Source organism: Mastigoproctus giganteus, chromosome 5 (genome assembly GCF_048544385.1).
Source record: "Mastigoproctus giganteus isolate SK-2022 chromosome 5, ASM4854438v1, whole genome shotgun sequence".
NCBI classification, from domain to species: domain Eukaryota; kingdom Metazoa; phylum Arthropoda; class Arachnida; order Uropygi; family Thelyphonidae; genus Mastigoproctus; species Mastigoproctus giganteus.
The window spans coordinates 224,003,355-224,028,883 of record NC_143579.1 but is presented as its reverse complement, the minus strand read 5'-3'; the positions used below and the strand labels follow the sequence as shown (position 1 = coordinate 224,028,883).

At 34.7% G+C, this 25,529-nt stretch overlaps 1 protein-coding gene across 1 annotated transcript in view; it reads left to right on the top strand.

Annotated features, from left to right (window-relative positions):
- Window positions 1-25,529, top strand: part of LOC150086161 (spliceosome associated factor 3, U4/U6 recycling protein-like) — a 192,475-nt gene that overhangs the window by 47,297 nt on the left and 119,649 nt on the right. Inside the window, exons 2-4 of the mRNA XM_090374426.1 lie at window positions 4,388-4,514; window positions 19,971-20,075; window positions 22,437-22,615. Of these exons, the coding sequence (XP_090230552.1) occupies window positions 4,388-4,514; window positions 19,971-20,075; window positions 22,437-22,615 (411 nt within the window). The remainder of the gene's footprint in view (window positions 1-4,387; window positions 4,515-19,970; window positions 20,076-22,436; window positions 22,616-25,529) is intronic.

The following is a 25,529-nucleotide window of genomic DNA, read 5'->3' as shown; positions in this document are numbered from 1 at the left end:
TAATGTCTGCCTACAGTATGGATCCTTCCCCTCTCCTTGGAAAAAAGTGAATCTTAAATTACTCATTAAGAATCCCAACAAAACAGCAAATCAGACAAAGTCATACCACCCAATCGCTTTACTTTCCAGTCTTCTAGAGAAGCTAATTGTAGCGCGGATTCCAAAAGCACTATAAAGAAAGAAACCTAAACTACAGATATCAGTTTGGCTTCACTGCTGGGATGTCTACAGTGGATGCTTTCCTGGCACACTATAACCTTGCTGTTTTTGCGCCACAAAAATTCAAATCAAATCCAAATCAAAAATCTACAGTGGATGCCATTAACCTAGTTATTAATAATGTTTCAGCCTCCAGTGAAAAGTATGTCCTCGGCCTTCTTGTGGACTTCAGAGGGGCCTTTGACACTGTTTGGTGGCAAAGTGTCCTGGAGAGGCCGGGGTCTCCATGCTTATTTATCGTCTCATCACGGATTTTTTTCAGAATTGCTCACTTGTGGTCTCCAGTGGATCCTGCTCTGTTGCGAGAGTTGTGACTCATGGTTGTCCTCAGGGATCAGTTCTCGGACCAGTATGCTGGAACGTGGTCCTTGATGGGTGGCTGGCTACCGAACATAATTGCACTACTAAGATCGCTTACGCATACGATTTAATTATCCTTGTTTCTGGAAACTCCAGACTACAACTTGAAATCTGTACTAATGAAGTTCTATAAGACCTAGATGAGTGGTGTAGTACACATAAATTAACTATTTCTGTTCCCAAAACAAAACAAATTCTTCTCAAAGGAAAATTAGACCCAAATATACCTCCAAGTATTAAGATTAAAGAACAATCAATAAAATTAGTTAACTCGTACAAATACCTAGGAATTATGTTAGATAACAAACTTCAATTCATTACCCATGCTAAATATGTACTAAGCAAAATCAAGACTCTGACAGACAAAATAAATCAGAATTACCAAAGGTTCTTGGGGTCTGAAACTCTCCAGTCTCAAGCTGTACTGCAAATGCATATTTATTCCTATTGTCTGTTATGTTGCGGGTGCTTGGGGCCCCAGTATACGCAGAGTGATGGCGGAAAAAAATCTTGACTCAAGCCCAGCGCTTCTTCCTGATTGCAACTTCAAGAGCTTGTCGCACAATTTCAACATCGGTAACCAATGGCAAACTACCATTTAAATATGAAGTACTGTACAATTACTTTAAGTATTGTAGAAGGAAGGGTATTGCAGAAGTTACCACAGTTCAACCAGTTTTCTCTTAACCTGGACGTGCCAGTGAAAGAAGACAACACTATATTAAGAAACCAGTTCCTCCAGGAATGGCAAAATGAATGGACTTGCCAACACTGGAAGAATTACTACCCTTTTTATACCTCAGGTTGCCGAATTTGACATAAAACATTGGCCTTGGTTTAACCCAGGTCTTCACCTAACTTTCCTTGTATCCTGGCATGGCAGCCTGAACTCAAAGTTATTTACTCTGGGTTTGGCTGCATCTCCTCTCTGTAAATGTGGCTCAGAGGAGGCAGTCCAACATGTAATCTTAGAATGTCGATATTATGTAGACATTTGATGTGAATTTCAGACATTGACCGAAGTTTATGATGTAAATAACTTCACCAAGTTTTTAACTTGGGCCGAGAATTGAGAAAGAAAATTATCAGGCACTGGCTAACTTTGCAGACAAGGCTTTCCACAGAAGGAAAGGACCTGCCGACTGAGAACAATTATATAATAAATGTACTACCACTGTATATATTTCTTTATATTAATCACATTGTTACAGCACCTCTGATGAAGAAATTTATTTATTTATTGCCGAACGGCAATATTAGCATTTAGAATATATAAGTCGATGTGCCAGGTTCACTGTTGGATGGGCGGTGTCCTGGGATTTCGGCCTCTAATATGGTGCATAAATTGTAAAACATAAATTGTATATCTCAAATTGTATAAATTGTAAGATATATGTCTGACCTAATTGTAACCAAACTGGTAGGTTCTAACTATCTGCATAGTTGTATAGGTTGTGAAGGTTAATGTAGAAATTGGTACCCTCAACAAATTGTAATAACTGAGTTGCAAGTGTTATGGATATACAGTATGGTCGAATGTGCGGCTATACTACATTGGTCTCAGGCAAGAGACTTATTGTTTGTAATCATTCTTGTGAAGTTGGTGGATCAAGATGTTTTACTAAACCACAAATTGTAAATAATGTACAGTTACTCTTCAGTGGCGGATAGGGAAAATCCTGGAGCCCGCAGAAAATAATAAAATACTTTGAATACTATACCAAGAGTTACTAACAGTCCCACTATTGTGAAGGTACAAGCCAAGGATTTGATTGTCACAAAATAACTGGACTTTGCCAAAATTTAGTCCACTTGACAATGTCACCAGGTCATCAACATTTAAGACTCCCAGATAGCAAGCCCTAGCTTTTCATACTTTGGAGAATAACTATCAAGGACCATCTTTTTGCAATTGCAGCAAGATCTAGGAAAATTATCAGATGGGCTGAGAAATGGCAGTTTAAGTTTAACATTGACAAATGCATGGAGCTGCATATTGGTAGCAGTATTGCAGATTAACATACCAACTGTGTGTTACTATTCTTAGGGTAGTGGAAAATGAAAAATACCCTTAGGATAATTGTGTAGTCAGATATAAAGTTCTCTGAGCAGTGCAGACAGGCTGCCATTATAGCCCATAGGGTTTGTCAGTGATTTGCTATTAGTGATGAGGAGGTGGTTATCTCATTGTACAATTAATAGTTAGTCTGCATCTTGAGCTGAGCGGTACTGCATACAGGTATAGAGGCCTCATTTTAGGAAGTATGTAGATCTGGAAAGAAGAGTGCAGAGAAATGCAGTGAGATTTGTGAAGGGAACAAAAGGGTAGTATTGCCAATAATGGCTCCAGTTCTGCAAATTACAGTGTGCAGAGACTAGACACTTGCAAGGTTATGTGAATAAAGCATTTAAGCCTTTGAATGGATCAAGCAAACTTAATGCTGGTGGCATTCTTCCACTTGCCCGGACTACACACAAAGGGGCATAATTTCAAATTGAGAAAGTTGATTGCAGGATAGATGTTCAGAAGTTTGCCTTGAGGCAGCAGGTTGTTGATTACCGGTACAAACTTCCATCTGTTGTTATGGAAGTGGATAGTTTGAATAAATTCACGGAACTCAAATTATTGGAGGGGAGGGACAGTTGATATAAGTTTTTTCTTTTTTTGCTGATGCTTTATAAGCTTGCTTTCTTGCCATAAATTTGCCACTATTAATACTAAACAGATTTTTAAAATAAAGATTCATTTGTATTTTCAGTCTGTTGTACCAACTGTTCTTGAATATATGTTTGTTTTTGATATTGGTCTTGAGTTCTGCATGTACAAAGATTAAAGATATATCATTGGAAATGTCTCGACCAGGAATCTAGTGTATCCAGATACAAATAACCTGGTATTGACCAGGTTATTTGTACCTGGATATTAATGGTAGGGCAGTGTATATTTATCATTAATATAGTAGTTGTTGTAAGCTGGTGGGTCATGAAGGATAGTTTGAGAAGTTTACAATGTAGTAATAATACATAAAAGCCCAAAATATATTCTTGAACAAGGAATAAACTAAGCTGATATGACCAATAAGATTAGGAAGAAGTGTGGTTCCAAATTCTACTTCGCTTAAAAAAAAAAAAAGGATTACTGCAAGGAGAAGGTTGAGAAACACTGAGTTATAGGATCTCACTGTCTAGGAGTATAGGCTGTCTTTAGTTATGTGATGAATGCATTTCTTGATTACATCTTGGATGACAAATTTTTGGTTAATGAAATCCGTTTTCCTTAGGAACATGTTATAAATTAACGTGAGTTTATTTCCAAAATCCAAACACCATTTATTCCAGTTTTATGGGTCATTTTCACTTAAGTAGTCAAAAAAATTGTACTAAACTGATTAGTCCCTGATCTATTGGCTGAAACACTGTACAGTAGTGGTATTGGGAAGAAAATGCATTGCTTTAACATTGTGATTTAAATTATTCAGAAACGTGGGATGGCATATAATATTGTCCAGAACAGAAGGGCAGTCCTCAGAATGTCCTTGAGTGTCCTTGACATGGTGTTGTATTGAAAAAATTTTCAGATAACTTATTTGAATTTCAATAATATTATGCTGGATTGTGTTTTATAAAGTGTTAGATAATTGAACCTGGTACTTTGTGAACGAGTCAGTGTCACTAATTATGAAGTGGTGGAAAGTGAACCACTGAATAACAAGGACTTAACTCTACTTTTTACACTTTATTTATAGTACTTAATCTTTTTTGGTAACTTTTTACCTAGTAAAGTCATTCCATAATTGTCTAAATATAGGTTTCTACTAGTCCATATACATATGACCCACATGTACAACTCATCACTTTGTTGCGTAAAGCGGGTGATTTGGAAAAGCTTAGAGCAGCACGAGAAAGAATGAGTAAAATATTTCCACTTTCACCAGGTAGGTGAATATACAGTAATTACTTTTGGAATATATTAATTTCAAAAGTGTTTTTGATATTAAGAAAATATCTTAATTTTTATAAGGCCATTGCTTTCTCGTTTTAAATTATATATAATTATTTTTTCTGTCTGTTGTCACAAAATGATACATGATGATGGTTTTATTGCTTGCATTGATGGTTTACATTGCTTTACTTGTAGGTTATTAAAACTACTTGATAAGTTTGGTGTAAATCCACATGTGGATTACTCTGTATATTGTTATTACTTAAACAAAAAAAAAAGTGTTTAAAAAAGTATGACGAAGAAATAATAGATTAACTTATTTTTAAGATTGATGTTTTACAATTAACCTGTTACCACTTATCACACACATTATGTATTTAAATGTTATATATTTTTGTTATATTTTATTTTCATATTTTCAAAATATATGCACTAATTGCAGTGTAGCACAGGTTTCACCTCCCCCACTTCCCCACAAAAGATCTAATTTTGTATTTAAACCCTTCTTTGGGTTTATTTTCATAATAAAGTGCACATTTCCATTTTTTGCAGCAAATGATCACGAAATTATAATACATTTCTGTCTTTTATAAATGCAAGGGTAGATAGTCAGGATTTCCTTCATTTGTTCATAGGTTTCTTTTATTAAATAAAATATATATTTAAGATAAATAAATGCAGTAGGAACTTGATTGTTTGAGCTTCTATTAACAGATGCTCTGAGTGGGTGGCAAAAGCTAAAAATAGAAAAGGATAGTACAGTATGAGTGTTAAAAAGAATGTTCTTAAGCTGAAAGTGAGCAATCTCTTGCCAGTTAGTAGTACCAGTCTCAGAATAGTTTATGCACAGTGCATGCAATGATTGAGCCTTTGCACTCTTTTTTTATCAAAATTCAAACCAGGATTAAAATTCGGTTAAAATAAGATTGAAATAAGATTTGGTCCTTGAGGTTGTCACAGACATTCTCTCAGATATGCCAGACAAGCTGTTCTTGCTACCTGAGAGTCTAAAACGCTGATGGAACTGATATTCGGGTGACACTCAAGTCAAGTGGACCCAATTTCGGCGAAGTCCGGACGGTCTATGACAGCCAAATCCTCTGCTTGCACCTTCACGATGGTGGGACTGTTAGTAATCCTGGGTATAACCTCCATGCACAAGTACATGGTGGGTGACCACCCGGGTGTGAACCAACGTAAGCAGGGGTCGAGGTGTGGCGCCCACACCACATGGAGGAACGCCGCCCCTCTATGTTACCAGGCAGTACTAGGTGGTAGATGACTCTCATCACCCGGTGAAATACCACCACTTTGCTTATTGGAGGCTTGAAGTGGTGGAACCCATGTTTAGTCTGTAGAGCTAAGTTCCGGCCAACCCTTCCCTATCTCTTCCATCATGCAGTATGATTGATGATTTTTGAGGTTATGATGAATGTCGTGGCGAGATCCAATATTCCTTACATTTCAAGGGTACAGCTCTAAAACGGTGTTCGCAGGCTGGCCGCTAGATAGTACACCGGACCAAACCTATTGGTAACTCTCTAGGAGGCTTCCGGATCAGCTAGTGTATAATCTTGCTACCTCTACCTCTGATAGATAGTGACTGGAGGGAGTCCCAGTAGTGTGTATGCGGGGAGCATTGTCGAGGCCACGTTATGTCAAGGATCTGGGTATATTCTTACCACATGTACGCCATATCCAAAAATTTCATTACTTCATACAGCATGTCCCACCCACTTTTTCTTACTATTGAATATACCATGAATTGTCAAAATAATAGAGCAAGCTTATCTGCGAAAAGATCTGAACCTCCCAAGGACTTCCTAATTCATTTCACAAATATACGTGGTCTCAATTCCAATCTCAACAATGTCCATTTCCACTTGCAGTCTTCCAAACCCCATGTACTTTTTCTGACTGAATCTCAGTTATCAGTTGATTCAACTACTGCTCATCTCAGATGTCCAAATTATTTGCTGTATGATTCCTTTCGCCTCAAAGGTGGTACTTGTGCATATGTCCATTCTGATATTCCCTGTCAGAGACTTGGCAATTTGGAATCTCCTCTCTTTGATCTTCTCTGGCTTAAAATCTCTCTACCTCATTGTGTCAAATTCATCTGTTGTCTCTACCGTTCTCCCAACTCCACTAATCACTTGGAGCTCTTTGACTTCCTCTCTTTGCAACTTGACTTTCTCCAGTCCAACTTTCCTAACAGTGAGGTAATTTTCCTTGGTGATTTTAACGTTCACAACTCCAGCTGGCTTCCGTTTTCTAGTTACACCGACCCAGCAGGTCGAGATGCTGAGGCTTTTGCAATTACTAATGACCTAGCACAGATTGTTCATTTACCTACAAGAATACCGGACAATCCTAATCATACAGCCAATACGCTTGATCTTTTTCTCACAGACAACCCTTCTAAGTACAAGGTCGAAGTGAGAGGTCCTTTAGGCACTTCAGACCACAACTTGGTGATTGTCTCTTCTCCAATGGAACCTTTATCTCATGGCTATTCCCAACCTCGTATTGTTTGGCATTACAAGAATGCAAAATGGGATGACCTGCGAGACTTCTTTTCTTCTTTTCCTTGGTCTGATTACTGTTTCAAAACTTCTGATGTCAACGTTTGCTCAGATCGTGTCAGTGAAATTATTCTTGCAGGAATGGAATCCTTTATCCCACACTCCACTTCAAAATCTCTTGCTTTATCTAAACCTTGGTTCTCCAACAAATGTGCTAAGGCTGTCCAAGAGAAGAATGTTGCATATCGTAACTGGCTTGTTTCTAATTCTTCAGTTTCATTTTCTGCCTACACCAAAGCTCGCAACAATTGTAAAGCAATTATTAATCAGTCCAAACTAGAGTTTGAACAGGCTAAGAGTAGAAAACTTGCTTCTTGCCCTAATGGTAGCCGAGCATTCTGGTCTCTTGCCAAAGCTATTGGCCGCAACTTTTGCCCATCTCTGCTCCCACCTCTGTCCAAACCAGATGGTTCTGTTGTCACTTCAGCCAAGGATAAAGCTGACCTGCTAGCATCCCATTTTTCTTCCAGCTCATGTATTAATGATCTTGGTAAAACACCTCCCACCATTCCTAACACGCTCCATTCAATGCGTTCTGTAGTCTTCCGTCAAAAGGATATCAGAAGGATTTTGATGAATCTTGATGCTAAGAAAGCTCCAGGCCCTGATGGTATTTCTCCACTTGTTCTCAAAACCTGTGCTCCTGAACTTACTCCTATTCTTTGCCCCCTTTTTTCACTTTCTTATTCCAAAGGTATTTTTCCTTCTGCTTGGAAATTTGCTCATATCCTGCCAGTTCCTAAAAAGGGTGACAAATCCTTCCCATCCAATTATCGTCCCATTGCAATTACTTCTACTCTTTCTAAAGTAATGGAGAAATCAATTAACCGGCAACTCTTAAACTACCTAGAAACCTTCCGTCTGATCAACGATCGCCAGTATGGATTCCATCAGTGTCGATCCACTGGTGATATTCTGGCTTATGTTACCCATTTATGGATTAATTCAATGGAAAGGTTCGGTGAAACACAAGTAGTTGCTCTTCACATCTCAAAGGCTTTTGATCGTGTTTGGCATAAAGGTCTTCTAAACAAGCTTCCATCTTATGGTTTGCCAACTGTTTTTAGTAATTGGTTATCCAGTTTTCTCTCTGATCGCTCACTGAGGGTGATGGTAGATGGCTCTCTGTCTTCTAACTTCTCCACTAATGCCGGTGTCCCCCAAGGTTCAGTTCTTTCCCCCACTCTTTTCCTCTTGTATATCAATGACCTTCTTCCATTGACTGGAAATGCTATCCATAGTTTTGCCGGTGATAGCACATTGCATTCAACTTTCCATTTTGAGAAACCTTGTCCTGCTCAATCAGCTTCAAGTTTTCGAAAATCTGCTGCCAATTCCTTAAATGCCGATCTTCAGGTAATTCTCCAGTGGGGCAAAGACAACTTAGTTGATTTCAACCCTTTTAAAACTCAGTCTTGTCTTATATCTCGCAAAAAGGATTCTTCTGCTCCTATGCTTATCTTTAGTGACACTCCGATTTCTAGGCAAAATGATATATCTCTTTTGTGGATTACCCTGACTTCTAATCTCTCTTGGCACAAGCACATTACAAATATTGCTTCCTCTGCATCTAAAAAACTTCGTTTTCTCTTTCACTCTCGGCTTTACTTTTCTTCCAAACAGCTGCTCACTGTATAAATCGCAAATCCGCCCTGCCATGGAATATTGTTCCCACATCTGGGGTGGTGCCCCCAAAACCTCTCTCAGGCTTCTTGATTCCATTCAGAAGAGGGCAGTTAGGTTAATTAATGATTCATCTCTAACAGAGTCTCTCCACTCGCTTTCTTATAGACGTACTGTTTCTGCTGCATGCCTCTTCTACAGATACTTCCATGGGTACTGTTCTTCTGAATTGGCTTCTATGATTCCCGCTCTCTCTTTCAAAACAGTCCGAACACGTGCCGCCACCAGCCAACATCCATTTATTGTCCAGCTTCAAACCCACAGAACCAACTTTTCATCTTCCTCATTTATTCATTCAGCTGCCGTTTTCTGGAACAACCTTCCTTCATACGTATTTTCTGAAAATTACAATCTACAGAAGTTCAAGTCCAATGTCAACAAATATCTTCTTTCGTCTTTTCAACCTCCAACCCAAGCACGGTACTAAGTACTATAGGTTCCAATACCTCTCGTGTTTGGGGTTCTCATAAAAAAAAAAAAAAAAAAAAAATCAAAATTTTTTTAACTGTTGCTTTTTTTCCTCCGTTTTTTTTTCTTTTGAAGTAGTAATATCTTCAAATCCGACAATAGCTGACAGGTGTGACATCCTTCTCATTTCCAAAGTTATTTTCAGGCCGTCATCTATTAAAACTGTTTGCTATTAGTTTTACACACAAATAAGAGATGGCAGCATACACTGAACAGTTTACACATTAGCACATAAGCATATAGGTTATTTGACATGTACTTGAAATGACCTTGGAAAAACAAATTTTTTAAAATCAATCTCAAAATGTTACTTTATTAAAAAAAAAAACTTTAAACAAAAGAACTTAAGCATTCTAATATAATTTTGAAGCATATTTAAAAATCAAAGGTATACTGGTATTCCAGCAGTCTCATGATTAATAATAGCAGATTTGAATACAAGTACGATATGTATAGAAAGGGGAGGCATATGCTTTTGTTAAGAAGCATATATTCTAAAACAGTGCACCCCCATAGATAACAAGTCATCAGTATAATATTGGGCCAGCCCAATCAATATTGAGGCAGTGACATGAACATTGGGAAAACAAAAATGCAAGTAGGAGTGTATAGTATAGTCCAAATGACGGAGGAGTATGATGAATAAATAGAGGAACCAGCTTATGCTCTTGTTTTTTTAAGCTAACAAACAAATTGACCACAAAACATACACGATTTATGTTATGCTCTGTTGATGCCATATGGCCTTAGTGACCTCTGCTTATTCTAAACAATTACAACATCCATTTTTTTTGCTAAAACTAGTTTTTAGCAGTTTTAGGCTACTTAAAAGAAAGCCAGTTTCATGGTTATTTCATTGTTTGTAACTGGAGTTGGCTGGAATATTCATGCAGTCATGAGTTTCACCTAATAATTTGAAGATGATGTTGAATTTTTCTTCTTAAGTCAAATTTTTACCTTTGTGCTAAATTTTCTGCTTTTTATAAAGCACTATCAGGGTTTTCCTCAGGGAGGCAAACATCTAACTTCTTACTTCCTGTACTATACTACAAACATTTCAATTAGTGCAGGAAGTAAGAGGTCTGTTTCCTCCAAAGTGTATCATATATGATCTGAAGACTGGGTTCAGCAAGAATCCTGAAACATCACCTACTTTCAAATTAGTGTAGTATTGAGCTTGTATTATATATGAGTTTAATAAAACCTATTTGCTAAGAATTTTCATGTGGTATAATATATATGTCTATACATTAAAAAAATTTTCCTCCTAGTGATATTTATTTGAGCCAATGGGTGAAGAGGGCAGGGCAGTTACATCACTACAAATGCACAGTAAATAATTACATAGGTCATTTCCTGATTAGATTTTGATCAGTGCATTATGATGTTAGTATATTAGTATAATGTTATTATTATACAAAGCTATACAAATATTTACAAAAAACTAAAATATTTACAAAATGCTAAACTATTTACAATTACAATTCTACTATATCGGGACGATAGGTCCCTTCTTCAGCTGACATTAATATATGTTAAATGGAAGGAACACAAATGGGTTACTGGGCAGAATCAGACACTTGCTGTTCACAGTATAGAGCACGTAGCTGCCGTGTAAAAGTTTGGCGCATTTCAAGACAACTGCCTCTGTAACATTCACCAACCTTATGCATGTGCTTCACTGTCTAATACATAACCATGCCCGATATCATTTGATGTTCCATCATAACGTTTTTTATACAGGGTGGCCACTGAAAGACTGAAGGGTTTGAAAAAGTCATAACTTGTTCATTTTCAATCTTTTGTATTTTCTTTTTTTTACAGGTTATAGAGGATCCCTTGGAGATTAAAATGGCTATGTATGATGTCCAGCAATGAGTAAAACTCATTGGTGAGTTTCACTTATTGAAACTCAGAGAAAATACCGGCAACATTTTAAAGTAAGAGTATCTCCTAGCGATAACGTGATTCGGAACCTAATTGCCCGGTTTGAAAGAACTGGATCAGCCGGTGATCTTCCGGGAAGAGGTCCTAAGCGCACTGTGTGCACTGACGCAGTGGCGGAAGCTGTACGGCAGTGTCCTTGAGGATCCATCTGCCTCTACCCGTTGTTGCTCTGCTAACTAGGCATCGCCAGAACATCGCTTCAGAAGATTCTGAAACTGGATTTAAAAATGGATTTAAAATAATAAAAAATTAAAAAAACATGTTTGTAAAAGTTATTTTTGTTTTATATCATTGTCTTTTAGTGGCCACCTTGTATATTAATTTCAGCTGAAGAAGGGATACAAACTGTATCAGGACCCATTGTCCTGATATAGTTTGTATTTTGTAAATATTTTAAATGTGTATAGTTTGTAAATATTTTAGTCCTGTTCTTTCGGATGCAGCCATATTCCTCATGCATTGTGGAACCCGAAGCAAAAGGCCTTTTCCTAAGTGACCTATGTAAATGACCTTGAGAATAATGTAAATAATATAAATTTTACTGTATGGATGGAAACCACGTAATGTCCTTTCCCAATTATATTAATCTTGACCTTGTTCTTCACAGCCTTCTCCAGTTCTGTTTTCCATTTTGCCCTGATGTTTTTGCAACTATAAAAAAAATAAATAAAAAATTAAATATACAAGTTTACATTAGCGTAACTAACATAACTATTTTAAGTAGTTGGTTGGCCAATAGCCCATTTTCTCTGGAGTGAAAAAAAAAAAAAAAAAAAAGGAACATTGCCTTAAATGATATTTCATGAAATGCCATGTCTTGCTTTACACTCACCTGACTCTTGAGCAACCGAGACCAATGCAAATTATTGCATTTCTGCTGAAAGCTTATGATGAAATACTGAGTTCCACTGATACATAATATTAATAGTTTAAAGAGTACTTAAGAAAAAAAAGGAAATTAGTATCTGTAATGCTGTGTTGATATTGAGGCACTGTTTTTGAGACTATATATACTTATGTATATACATAAGTTTATACTTGAATATAGTTAACTTGAATAGTGGTTCACATATCAGGAAGCCAGTATAAAGAACCCTTAGTTTCGGAAGTATATACATCACTCCATCAAGTACTTTTTTCAGAGAGAGACTAATTTATATTCAAAAGGCATTATTACCTGTCTAGTGCTATTTACCCAGTTTACTCTTTATTTTGTAACCTTTCATTATTTTATGCATTTCTCCACTTAATTTATTCTTATATTAAAAAAAGAGGTTTCTTAATTTATGTGACTTAATTTATGTTATTACATCTAATGTTTCCTCTAAATGAAATAAAATAAATTATTTCTAATTTTTTCACTAATTCTGTTGTCAAACTTTTACTGTAAATGTTGCCCTTATTCTTTCCTTAAATTTACAAATTTGGCTACAAGTAATTTAGCCAAGTAATAATTTATATTTCTCTTTCAGTTACCCCCCCCCCCACAATTTGGGTGTTTAATAGCTACTTCTCTACGATCTTGCAAAGCCTAAATGACAAAGAAGTACACCTAATTCTGTTTTTGCACGAACTTTTTTTACACGAACTTTTTTTACACGAATTTGATTTAACACGAATTTAAAATAAATATTTCATTCTCTTTTTTTTTAAGCGAGTCATTTTGATTTAACACGATTTCAATGAATTTTTTTTGCCTAAATTCTAAGAATTTTTTTTTTTAATTTGTGGCATATTAGTATCAAATGGATTGGATAACGGCTAGTGTGTGCGTTTTGAAATGCTTGCTTTTGTTTACCAATGTGTACGTCTAGATATCTATGAATCGTCAACGTTTTTATTGAATTTGGTGCACATCTACGGTATTCGTGCATTGTATCTTCGGAAGACATTTAGTAGTACGCTCTATTTCAAAGTGAAAGAATCTTTAGTGAAATTTGTGCACGTAAAAATTTATTAATTTTGCCGATAGTCAATAAATTGTAAGTTTACAAATTTTTCATACCTTTTTTTATTAATTATAACTGAGATATTTTTCGGTAGCCCTTATATAATGTCGAATAATTCGCCTATTACCAAAATGAAAAGGAAAGCGATTTCTTTGGAACTTAAAATTCAAATTTTAGATCGTCTTGCAACTGGACAAGGGGCTACGTCTGTAGGAAAGCATTTTGGTGTACATGAAGCTACCGTAAGAACTATTAAGAAAAATGAAGCTGCAATTAGGAAGTCGGTATGTTCTGGAATAAAAGTAAGTGTTAATTCATCATCATATACAAGAAATATTATCAAGGAAAAAATGGAAAAGGCTCTGGTAATATGGATAGAAGACCAGTCACAAAAAAGAGTACCAGTAGATGGAAATGCCATCAAGCAAACAGCACTAAGAATTTACAGACAGATTAAAGAAAAGGAGCCAAGCACTTCATCTCAATTAAACAGAAAGTATGAATTTTCTGCGAGTACAGGTTGGATGACAGGGCTTCTTAAAAGGAATACTCTTCATAATATGAAAATTAAAGGTGAAACTGCATCTGCAGATGAATCGGCTGCTAAAGTATTCCCGCAGGAACTTGCAAAAATTATTGAAGATGGAGGATACACTCCTGATCAAGTGTGGAATGCAGATGAAACTGGTTTCTTCTGGAAACGAATGCCGAACAGAACGTATGTAGCCAAATCGCAGAAAACTGCTGGTGGTTTTAAGGTAGCTAAGGATCATGTGACCTTATTATTTTCCTCCAACGCTTCAGGAGATCGTATGTTGAAACCACTGCTGGTAAATCGAGCCCTAAACCCACGTTCAATGAAAGGTGTAGATATCAATAAACTGCCTGTTCACTGGATGGCAAACAAGAAGGCCTGGGTGACTACTGCTATCTTTACAGAATGGTTCAACAAATGTTTCGTCCCAGAAGTCAGACGTTATATGAATTTGAAAGGTCTCGAATTTAAAGTTCTTGTGATTCTTGACAATGCACCCGGCCATCCTGTCTTGGAACACCCAAACGTACAAATTTTATTTCTGCCACCTAATACTACATCTTTGATACAACCGCTAGACTAAGGTATAATTGCGACAATTAAAACATACTACGTAAAACGAACATTCTAACAAGTTTTGGACAAACTGAATGATGAAACACTAACAGTCATTGATGTGTGGAAGAAATTCTCAATTATGGATTGTATCAATCAAGTTGGATTAGCGTTAACTGAATTAAAACCAGCGCCTTTAAATGCGTGTTGGAAAGCGGTTTGGCCACAATGTGTAAAAAGCAAAGATCCCATCATCCTTAATACGACCGAATTTCCCAACATCATTACAATGACACACAAAATTGGTGGAGAAGGATTCGATGATCTATCGTTTGAAGATATTGATGAATTGTTAACCGACAAAGCCCTAAGCGAAGATGAAATATTAGAGATTGTCCTTGGGACTCCTTATCCCACAGAACGTAGTGATAATGAAGAAAATGATCCTGTTCTAAATGCAGATTTAAAAAAAGAAGGTCTGGAACTGGCCAGAAAATTAGGTAATCATTTTGTCAAACATGACCCTAATGAGGAACGCGCTGAGAAGTTTCAACGTGAACTGAAATTGTTGACAGCCTATTACAGAGAATTATATAACGGCCTAACCAAAACACGAACACAACGATTAATAACTGAATTCGTTCGTAAAACCGGTGAAACATCAGCACCAGAGGAGACTCGTGCTGATTTTGCTCAAGAGATCACAGAAAGAATTTCATTAATAGAGGAAGAAGACGATGTCCACAACATTTCTAGTGATAGCAGTGATATTCCAGTCGTACGCAAACGTATGCGCCGTTTATTATCAGAAAGTGAAAATGAATAAAATTTTATGTGTAAAACAGATTTTCTTTGTTCATGAAGAATTCATTTCATATGCATACAAATTTACTTTAATACATTTTCATTACATATTATTACATGTGTATTTTGTTGAAATAAAATAATAAGCTTAAAAAGAATATTTTTATGTGTTTTTTTTTTTTATTATTTTTACTGATTTTTTAGATCCGGAACCAATCCTCTTTTCTTCCATAAATACAATGTATTTTTTTACACGAATTTTTTTTACACGTATTTTTCAGGAACGTATCTATCGTGTAAAAACAGAATTAGGTGTACAGTATTATAATGTTCCAGTTATGGAGCAAATTCAGTTTGCCAGATTGAATTTGTACTACAGCTGGAATGTATCAGGCATCGTGCTTTGAGTCAAAGAAATCTTGCTTGTTGGTCCTTGCTTGTTAGAAACACAAGATACAAATACTCACTTCAATAAAGTGCAAATAATATTAATGATAAGAACCATAATCTGAGAATTAGAATATTTTGAAATGTTGGTACATATGGAAAAAATATAAATTGCATAAGTTTTATGCATCCTTCTGAAGAGATCTCTGTTCGTATTCTTCCAGTCTCTGGAAGAATACAAACAGAAGAATATGAACTTAATTCTTAAATAGGAAAAAAAACTTATTTAATCAAGACTATGGATAGCTAATCAGAGGGAGTGCTTCTCTATCGCTACAGGTTATTTCAAGGTTTTTTAGCCTGGCTATATAAAGCCCCATTTTGACACATTGACCAAAGTAGTCACTGCCCAAAACAACATCAGCAACCACACCCGCTGTACTGTTTACATTGCTAATAATGGAATATAGATTTTAGTACACCTTGATGTGAAGTGAAACATCTTTTTTTTTTTTGATGCTATATAAGCTTGCTTTCTTGCATCATGTGCCTTTGCTAATCCAAGTATATGATATGAAAATTATTTTTTGCTTCCATTTCCTTTGTGACCACATCATAGTATCTAATCAAATTGGATACTATGAAAGACATCCCATTAACAAACCTATTCTGTGTCTGAACTATACCTGCAGTCTTGTCTAGAAGATCTAGCACTGCTTCTTTAATCAGTGACTCATTTATTTTCCCTGGAACAGAAGTTAATGAACAGGTCTGTAATTAAGCGGGTTACCATTAGATCACTTTTTGTCAATTGGCGATACATTTGCACATCTCCAGTCAGTGGGAACCTCCCGAGCCCAATGATGCTCTCATAATTATGGCTAATGGTTTGCTTACTTCCTTTAATATACCTGGATAGATCCCATTTTTTTTTATATGATTAACTTGAAACAGCTAGTAAAAAGTTATAGGGTTTGTGAAACCATCCCCACAACTAATTAATTAATTTTATGTTTTTATCAATTACTGCATAAAAATATCCCCTATTTCTGCCTTTAATTATGAAAGAAAATCGAATGAAAATTATATGAAATGATGATTTTAATATTAAAGGATTAGAAACACAAGATACAAATAATATTCACTTCAACATAAAGTGCAAATAATTATATAATATTATTAAATATTATATAATTATTTAATATTATCATTAAATAATATTAATTATAATATTAATATTGTCATTAAATAATATTAATGATATAAACCATAATTTGAGAATTAGAATATTTTGAAATGCTTGCTACATGTGGAAAAAATATAAATTGCATAGCTTTTGTGCAGCCTGAGAACTTCAAACAACACACACGAGTTTTTATCACTAGAATATACATTGTGGGGGACTACATGAAAGATTGAGCATTCTCATAATTCTCAAGAAACACAATAGTAACAATACACTTTATCATGCAATATGTTTAATTGACGGTACTCACCTCAATTGATCTGCTTAGTTACATGGTATTGAAGTTTAAAATAAGTTAAAATAAATAAAGACAGAATTGTTAAAAACCTGTAATTAAAATTTGCTCAAGGAAGAAGTGCACTACCTCGTTCCTGGTTGTCATTTATAAAATATTAATATGAGAAAATTTGTGACTATTGGCTTCACCTTGTTCTCATATTAATATTTTATAAATGACAACCAGGGACGAGGTAGTGCACTTCTTCCTTGAGCAAATTTTAATTACAGGTTTTTAACAATTCCTTCTTCATTTATTTTAACTTTTTTTAGACTTCATTTCCACTTCAATACCATGTAACTAAGCAGATCAATTGAGGTGAGTACCGTCAATTAAGCACTTATTGCTATTATTATTATTAAGTCGATTACATAATGGTACATTAAGAAGCTCTATAAATCAGCTAAGTGTCATGCAGTATGTGTATTGAACATGAAATTGTTTCTTCTAATGAGTATTGCAAGAGGAGGAGAGTGCCCATGAGGCCAGTTGCAAACAGGAAATTATTTGTATACAATAAATAATATTCTGTTTTTAGTGTACAGGTAGCCCCATATAACACAGTACTTAGGTGCCTCCGTAGCCAGGTGGGAAGGAGCAGCAGTGCGTAGCACACGCTTCTTGATTAGACCGGGGTTCGAGCCTGTCACCACTAAATACGGAGGATGCGGAAAGGTCAGGGAATGACCACCGCATATCCCTGAGCAGTATGGCCTTAGTTGCTAATGCTCCTAAAAACCAAAATAACAAATAACAATAACACAGTACTTCTACAACACGGTTTCTCTCTAACATGATTGGTAAATTGCGGCAATTCTGGCACAACATAGTACTTATATAACATGGTTTCACTCTAACTCGGTTAGAGAATTGTGGCAGACCTCGCATAGCACGGTATTTTTGAGCTTTTGTGTGAGGGGGAAACCCTGCTATTATGTTGGATGTAATTTTTCAACATTCCCATTCTTTTTTGTGAATCCCTGCTGTTGACTCACTAGTTGTTATGCAAAAAAAATTATTGGAAAATCCCCATATTTTATTTTATTGGGAAATCCACATGTTAGGTTCTGTGCTATTGAACTTATGGAAAAATCTAGATTTCAAAGTTTTATTACTATTGGATAACGCACCAGGCCATCCAAAAGATTTTAGTCATCCAAATGTTGAAATGATGTTCCTACCACCTAATACAACTTCTTTAATTCCACCATTAGATCAAAGCATTTTATCTACCTTTAAAACTCATTACATCAGAAAATTGTTACAGTGGATTTTGGAAAAAATTGATTCCGAATCTATTGAAATGATGGAGGCATGGAAACGTTTTTCAGTTGTGGACTGTATCGGAATCATAGCTTTATCACTCAGAGAAGTAAAACTGTCAACATTAAATGCATGCTGGAAAAATGTATTGGCAGAGTCAGTTCATTCAGGAAATATAGTCGAACCAGCAGAAAACAGAATCAGTGCTATAGTATAACTTGCTAAGTCGGTAGGAGGAGAAGGTTTTGATGATATGACTACTGAAGACATTCAAGAATTAATGGTAGAAAAAGAGGCTGCTGAAGTGGATTTGGCAGAAATGGCATCGGAGGTAAATCAAATCAATTCAGAGGATGATAGCGCAGATGAAAAATCTGAAGGTACAATTTTTACACTAAAAAGCATACGGGAAGGCATAAACTTAGCTGAGCAATTAGAATCTTATTTTTTTGAATGCAGATTCTTCGATTGAAAGGAGCACCAAGTTCAAAAGGACACTTCAAAAATGTTTAGCTTAGCTCCATACCATGAAATTTACAAAGATCTATCAAGCAAAAGAAAACAAACCCCCGATTACTGATTTTTTAAAGAGAGCAGAAGATACACGAAATTTAGATGTTGCAGAAGAAAGTTCAGAAGGTGAAGATATTTTGCAACAAAGGAAACGTTCTCATTTGATTGTGCTTAGCAGCGATGAAGACAAAGAAATTAAATGAACATACATTATTTGACATATATGTATCACAGTTTGTAAGACGTTTGTTCAGTTATTACAATTTTTTATAAAAATTAAGTTTCTGATAGTTATAAAAAAAATGATGCATTTTTGTTAGCTTTTGGAATGTAACCCCCCTTTTTGTACTGGTTCTTAGTTCCGTATAACGTGGTTTCGCACTATACAAGATTTTATTGGAACCTAACTAACGTGTTATATGAGGGTTACCTGTGTGTGATGTAACATGTTCATTTTAATATTAGTAAATTAATATTAAAAGTAAAGTAAATTAATCAATATAAAACATTTTATTAAAATGTCTTGTTTTTGAGAAAAAAATTTAGAAATTAATTTTAAAACTAATTTAATAAACTTTAGGAAAAATTAATTAGTAGATTGTGGTTAGGTATCAACAAGAAGAGTGGATCATATCACTAAAATATTGAGTGTCTGTAATTCGTATTGCCAAAGTTTTTTTCTCTTGTCAAAAATAGGACAGTTTTAAATTTTTTCATGGGTCATTTTGTTTTAGAATTACTATCAGGATCTGAGTCATACTAATTAAATATGTGAGAATTTGAGTCTTTTTATTTTAAAGTTTTGGCTTTTGTCGATATACTAAATTACAATTTTTGGATAGGGAATTCTGCATACTTATTTCTCTGTATAATAGAAGGAAATGCTTTTAATTTACTCTGCAAGAGGATTGCTACAGTTGGCTCTATTTTAATTTTTGTTGAATTAGAACTTTTGTTTTGGCTCCAGACCAATATAAATATTTAATTGTTTTTTAGTTTTAACAGGTTTCAAACTTAATTTTAACAGATTTTAATTAATGTTTATACTTATATATAATAAGTATAGCTTCTATTGTAAGTTTTCAAATTTTATTTTATTTATTTCATGTTAAATGAATCCTAAAAATTTTCTCTTAACAGTTGCAATTTGATGTCTTTTAAAGTTAATTCCGTCTGATTATTAATCACATGAATTTCATATCATAATAATAACCACCATAAATTTTTTTTGACCAGAGCTATGGTTGGACTGGGTAACAGATGAAATTAAATTAGCTGCATCGGCTGAAGAAAGAGAAGCTTTAACTGCTCTATTTGAGAGAGCTGTGAAAGACTATAGCTGTAAGTCCTGTTTGTACCTTTTTTTTTTTTCAATAAAGAAAAGCAAATTTTTTATTTTATAAACTTTTAATCGTTGTTCAGCCTAAATCCGTTGGAGAATGTTATTCTTTTAAATGTACAAAATCATAAATGTAATTTCTGTCGATCAGATATATTTTGTAACAAATAAGAAAGCTGTTTTTATAATCTGATGAATGCAATTTTTTTATTTCAAGATCAGAGTTGATTTTTATTGATCTTGATGTGATAACAGTTATGTACTTAGTTTTTCTCAAGTTTCTGAAAAAAATGTGAATAATTCTATTTAATATTTATTTATTGCAAAAATTGAACTTTTTTAGGTTTTATTATTTTCGGTTTTCATGCTTACAGTGTCATGTTATCTAATTCATGAAACAGAATATGCTACAAGATTAACAACTGTAGTAGAATGAATCTGATTTAAAAATAATTTATTCAAATGACAAATACATTAGTCTTAAAACTATTTGCCATTTTTCTGTTGAATTGAATTCTGTTGTCTAATGGTTGAATTGTATTAACTCATGATTTTCAGTTTATTTCATGCTGAATGTTTGATGTTATATCATTCTTAAAATTTGTTCCCGTTTCTTTTAATATTTTTTTTCATGTTCTCCAAGTGTCTTCTTGGCCTTTTTTTAATTGTTTTTTTTTTTTTTTTTTTTTTTTTGGGAAGTGGGATTTATTCGTAGATTTCAACAAAGAAACAGAGGTACTTTAATTTTAAAAAAAAATCATAAAAATTTTACTTCATGTAAAGTTGGAGATTAAAATCAAAACCAGGCACTACATATTTGTTGAGATATTTTGCAGTAAATATCAATGCTTGCTAGAAGTTCTGGAGGGAGTGAAATGACTGTTTTTACAGGCTACTACTTTTTTTAAATTTCCTATCTCTGAATAAAGCTTATATCTCATAATAATAACATCTTGTGAAAGCCTCTGAAAACTGACTAAAAGATATATATCTTATAGATGAATCTGTGCTGCAACAGAGTTTTCTAGCAGTACTCACAGAACCAGATTTAATTAGTAAAGCTCAATAAATGCTCTCTTGAAAGAAATTTTTTTTTCAACCAGGCACAACTGCTCTGCTCTGCTGGAATCTATATTTACTGAAATGGAATTTGCTTGTTCAGGACACTGAAGTTATGGTGTTTTTTTTTTTTTTTTTGTTTTTTTTTTTTTGAAATAAAAAAAAAAAAAAATTGGGATTTTTTCTCATGGATATAACATATTTTACTTTTCACTTAGGAGATAATATTATACTAGTGGTGCTCATTGTTATAAAACATACCAATTTTTTGACCAGAAAGAAAGAAAAAAAAAAAAAAATAGAAATGTCCATAAGTAGCCATGCTATAAAGGTTTAAAGAACAAAGAACTTAAAATTTACTGTCCAGTATAATATATTTTATAGGGTATTTTATTTATATTGCTTATGTCGAACTTTTTTTTTTTTTTTTTTTTTTTTATAGATTACAGACTTTAGTTCACTTTAGACATTGTAAACTGAAATTTTTGAATAAAAAGAAAGCAGCTGTCTTATTGATCATTCCAGACACAGTTGTTTGCTGATATATGTAGTACTTTATCATTATGAATAGTTAGAAAACTGGGGAGGATACCTGATTTTTTAAAGATGGCAACTCAATTACCCAACTCTCATATCTTCTTCAAATTAATGCTCCAGTAACCTATACTAATCACCTGACTTGTAAGCTTCGTTGATACTATTACTGTTGTTTAGGATCACATTCAGAAAGTCAATAGTAGACTCAAGGTTAGCCCTGCCCCATTTGAAATTCCACTTGGCTTTTTCAAGCTCTGTTTGAATAAATTTCTCCTGCTGTTGCTGATGTATCATTGGCCTTTCATTTCAAAGGGGATCCGTTCCTGAAACTGCAGAGCTCATCTTTTGATGATTGCAAGAACTGGGCAAATACCTTGAATTCTTTTGCAAGAGTGATAAAATAGCATATTCAAAACTCTTCCTTCTTCAGTGGGTTCTGTGAAAGTAATTAACCAAACAGTCCACTTCTGAAAGTATTTAGGTTGATTTCTCTTTACTATACAGTTTTTAATAAATCAGGGAAGAAAATCAATTTCTATTGCATAAAAATATAAAAAGTGATAATGAGAGATTTATGTGTTTGGATGCATTTTTGAGAGGAGAGAAGATAAAAGCAGATTACTTTTTTAAACTCATATGGCTTGCTGTGATAAGTTACATTTAAAGTGAATCTGCTGCATCAGTTTTAACTATAAATAGGATATTTTTAATGTTTATTACTCATTTCTGAATTTTATTATATATTTCCTGTCTTTTATACTAAATAGCTGTATCTGTCTGGCTAGAATATGTTCAGTTCACAATTGGTAATATGGGCCTAAAAGATGGCTTACAGAAAGTTCAAGAGGTGTTTGAAAGAGCAATTATAGCTGTAGGACTACATGTGACACAGGGTGCACTGATCTGGGAAGCATATCGGGAATTTGAGAGTGTAATATTGAGACAGGTACGTATGTAAGTTATTTTTTTTTTGTTTTGTTAATTTTATTATTTTTTCATTATTATACTTGTATTAATGTTCTCTGTGAGTACTACCTGAAACTAGGGACAAAAATTAATTGGTGATCTCTGTCATACCATTCCTCCAATATCAACAAAGTATGAGAGCTGCCAAAGAAAGACTGAAAATGGTTTTTATAAAATAATTTGCATTTATCTAAAATCAGCATTGCTATTTTCTGCACAAAATACTTTCCTCTGAACTGACTACATTTATTGTAGTCTCTCTTTCACGATGTGCTGGGAACCATTCTTGAATATCCTTTAAAATCATCATAATGAGTTTTATGACTGCCTCCGTAATTTCAGACCCATGGTAAATTCATTTCCTCTTTGTTATTCGAAACAGGAAGATGTCGCATGAGGCAATATCAGGCCTGTATGTTAGATATGGAACACATGACCATGTTAAAAGTCAGAAATTGGGCAGTTCAATTTGCAACTATGAGATCTAGTAGTAGGCGCCTCCGTAGCCAGGTGCACAGGAGGCAGCAGTGCGTAGCACACGCTTCTTGATTAGACTGGGGTTCGAGCCCGTGCCCACCAAATACGAAGGATGTGGAAAGGTCAGGGAATGACCACCGCATATCCCCGGAGCAATATGGCCTTAGTTGCTAATGCTCCTAAAAAAAAAAAAATCGCTATGTCTTGCAGAAAAATAAGTCCCATTAATGATATATATTGGATATATCGAATTTTGATGACTATGTATAAGACCAAAATTATTAACTTTCAGGAAACTTCATTCTAAAAGATAGTTTTGAAAACATTAATGTTTTCTCGTTGTTGACGTTTATTGTGAATATTTTCTTTTGGAGACATATGCCTGTTAATGTTACTTCCTGTCTATAGGCTGTAGACTTGTATATAATTTTAGACTTGTATATAATTTTCATTGATACTGTTTGGTTGCTAGCTTTGCAGCTCTTTTCAGATATGTCTAAGTATCTTTAGATTAGAGTTTAAATGTAATAGAATATAGTTCACTATACACTATTTCTTTTTACTATTGTTTTCAAAATATTAGATTTCAAAATATAAGAGCAATGAAGCTCAATCCTTCCTACTTAAGTACATTTGTAAAATATAGAGATCTACTCATACCTTTTGATAGGAAAATTCTTCAGCCTGATGCTCACATCAAAATTGATCCAATTAATACATTATGTAAAAGAACTAAATTTATAACACGATCTTATGCTTTTTAAAATATTGTTAATATATACGAGTTTCTTAAACTAATATTGTATTCAATTTTCATTATCCGCACAATGTACATAAACCGACCCAAAACTAAACCAACCAGCAATAATTGACTGGAAACCGAAGGCAATTATCAAAATTACTTAAAATATTGCTGTTTGGTTTTGAGTGGGTTGATGTACATCAGCTACGCTTTGCTCTTCCTTTTGGCAGTAAGTGGATAATGGAAATTGAATACAAGATTAGTTTTTAAGAAACCCATATATATTAACAATATTTTAAAAAGCATAAGGTCGTATTATAAATTTAGTCCTTTCACATAATGTATTAATTGGATCAATTTGATGTGAGTGTTGGGCTGAAGAATTTTCCTATCAAAAAGTATGAGTAGATCTCTATATTTTACTATTGTAAACTTTTTCTCTTCTATTTTGGGGAATGTCTGTTCCTCTTCCCCTTATCTTCTATCCAACTTTTCTTTCCCTTTCCCTAAACACCTTGGGGCTATCAGGCTTGCCTGATACCCCCAGTAAATGTCTCTTGTAATAAAGTTGTCCCTGGCTCGCCTCCTCGTGGCCAAGTTTGGAGTCAGGGGATCAGGTGCCCCATGGCTGCGAAATCATCAGGTGCCGACACTCAACATAACACCATACATACTTACACACACTTGCCGGCCTTGGCTTTTTGCCTTTCAGATGCTACAGCGGTATATAGGGGAAACCTTGGAGACCGCAATTAAAACAAGCACACCTTGACCTTGTCGCAGTATCTCAGTGCTTGTGTTCAAGGAACCCAAATTTTACTTAATAATGGCCCCAAAGCACAAGAGTAGTGATACTGGCAATTCAGATATGCCAAAGAGAAGCCATAAAGTGCTTTCTTTAAGTGAAAAGGTGAAAGTTCTCAACTTAATAAGGAAAGAAAAAAATTGTATGCCGAGGTTGCTAAGATCTATGGTAAGAACGAATCTTCATCCGTGAAATTGTGAAGAAGGAAAAAGAAATTCATGCTAGTTTTGCCGTCGCACCTCAAACTGCAAAAGTTATGGTCACAGTGCGTGATAAGTGCTTAGTTAAGATGGAAAAGGCATTAAATTTGTGGGTGGGTGGAAGACATGAACAGAAAACGTGTTGCACCAGAAGCATTGAGCCTATAGAAAGACTTCAGCAAGGGATCTCCTGAAACAAGTGACGCTAAGCCATTTACTGCAAGTAAGGGACAGTTACACAGATTCAGGAATAGGTTTGGACAAAAATCTTTCACGCAGCAAGACAAGTTGGTGGAGAAGTATTTGCCAACATGCTTGATGAAGAAGTGAAAGAACGTATTGAAGGCCATCGAGAAGTGTTAACAAATGAGGAGTTGGAAGAACTTGTCGAGTCATCTACAGAGGAAGAGGAAGATGAAGAAGAAGAAACTGAAGCAGAACCAGCAATGTGGGCATTACCGAAGTGTTTCGAGTTGCACAGACATTAAAGGGCAAAATTATGGAATACGATCCTCGGATGGAATGCAGCATTAAAGTCACTTGTATTATCACCGAAGGATTACAACCTCTGCAGCAACACTTTGATGAGTTAAAAAGAAAGAGACAACTTCCGATTACAATGTTCGTCCAAAAGGTTTCGGCAAAAAAACCTTCAACTATCAAGGATCCC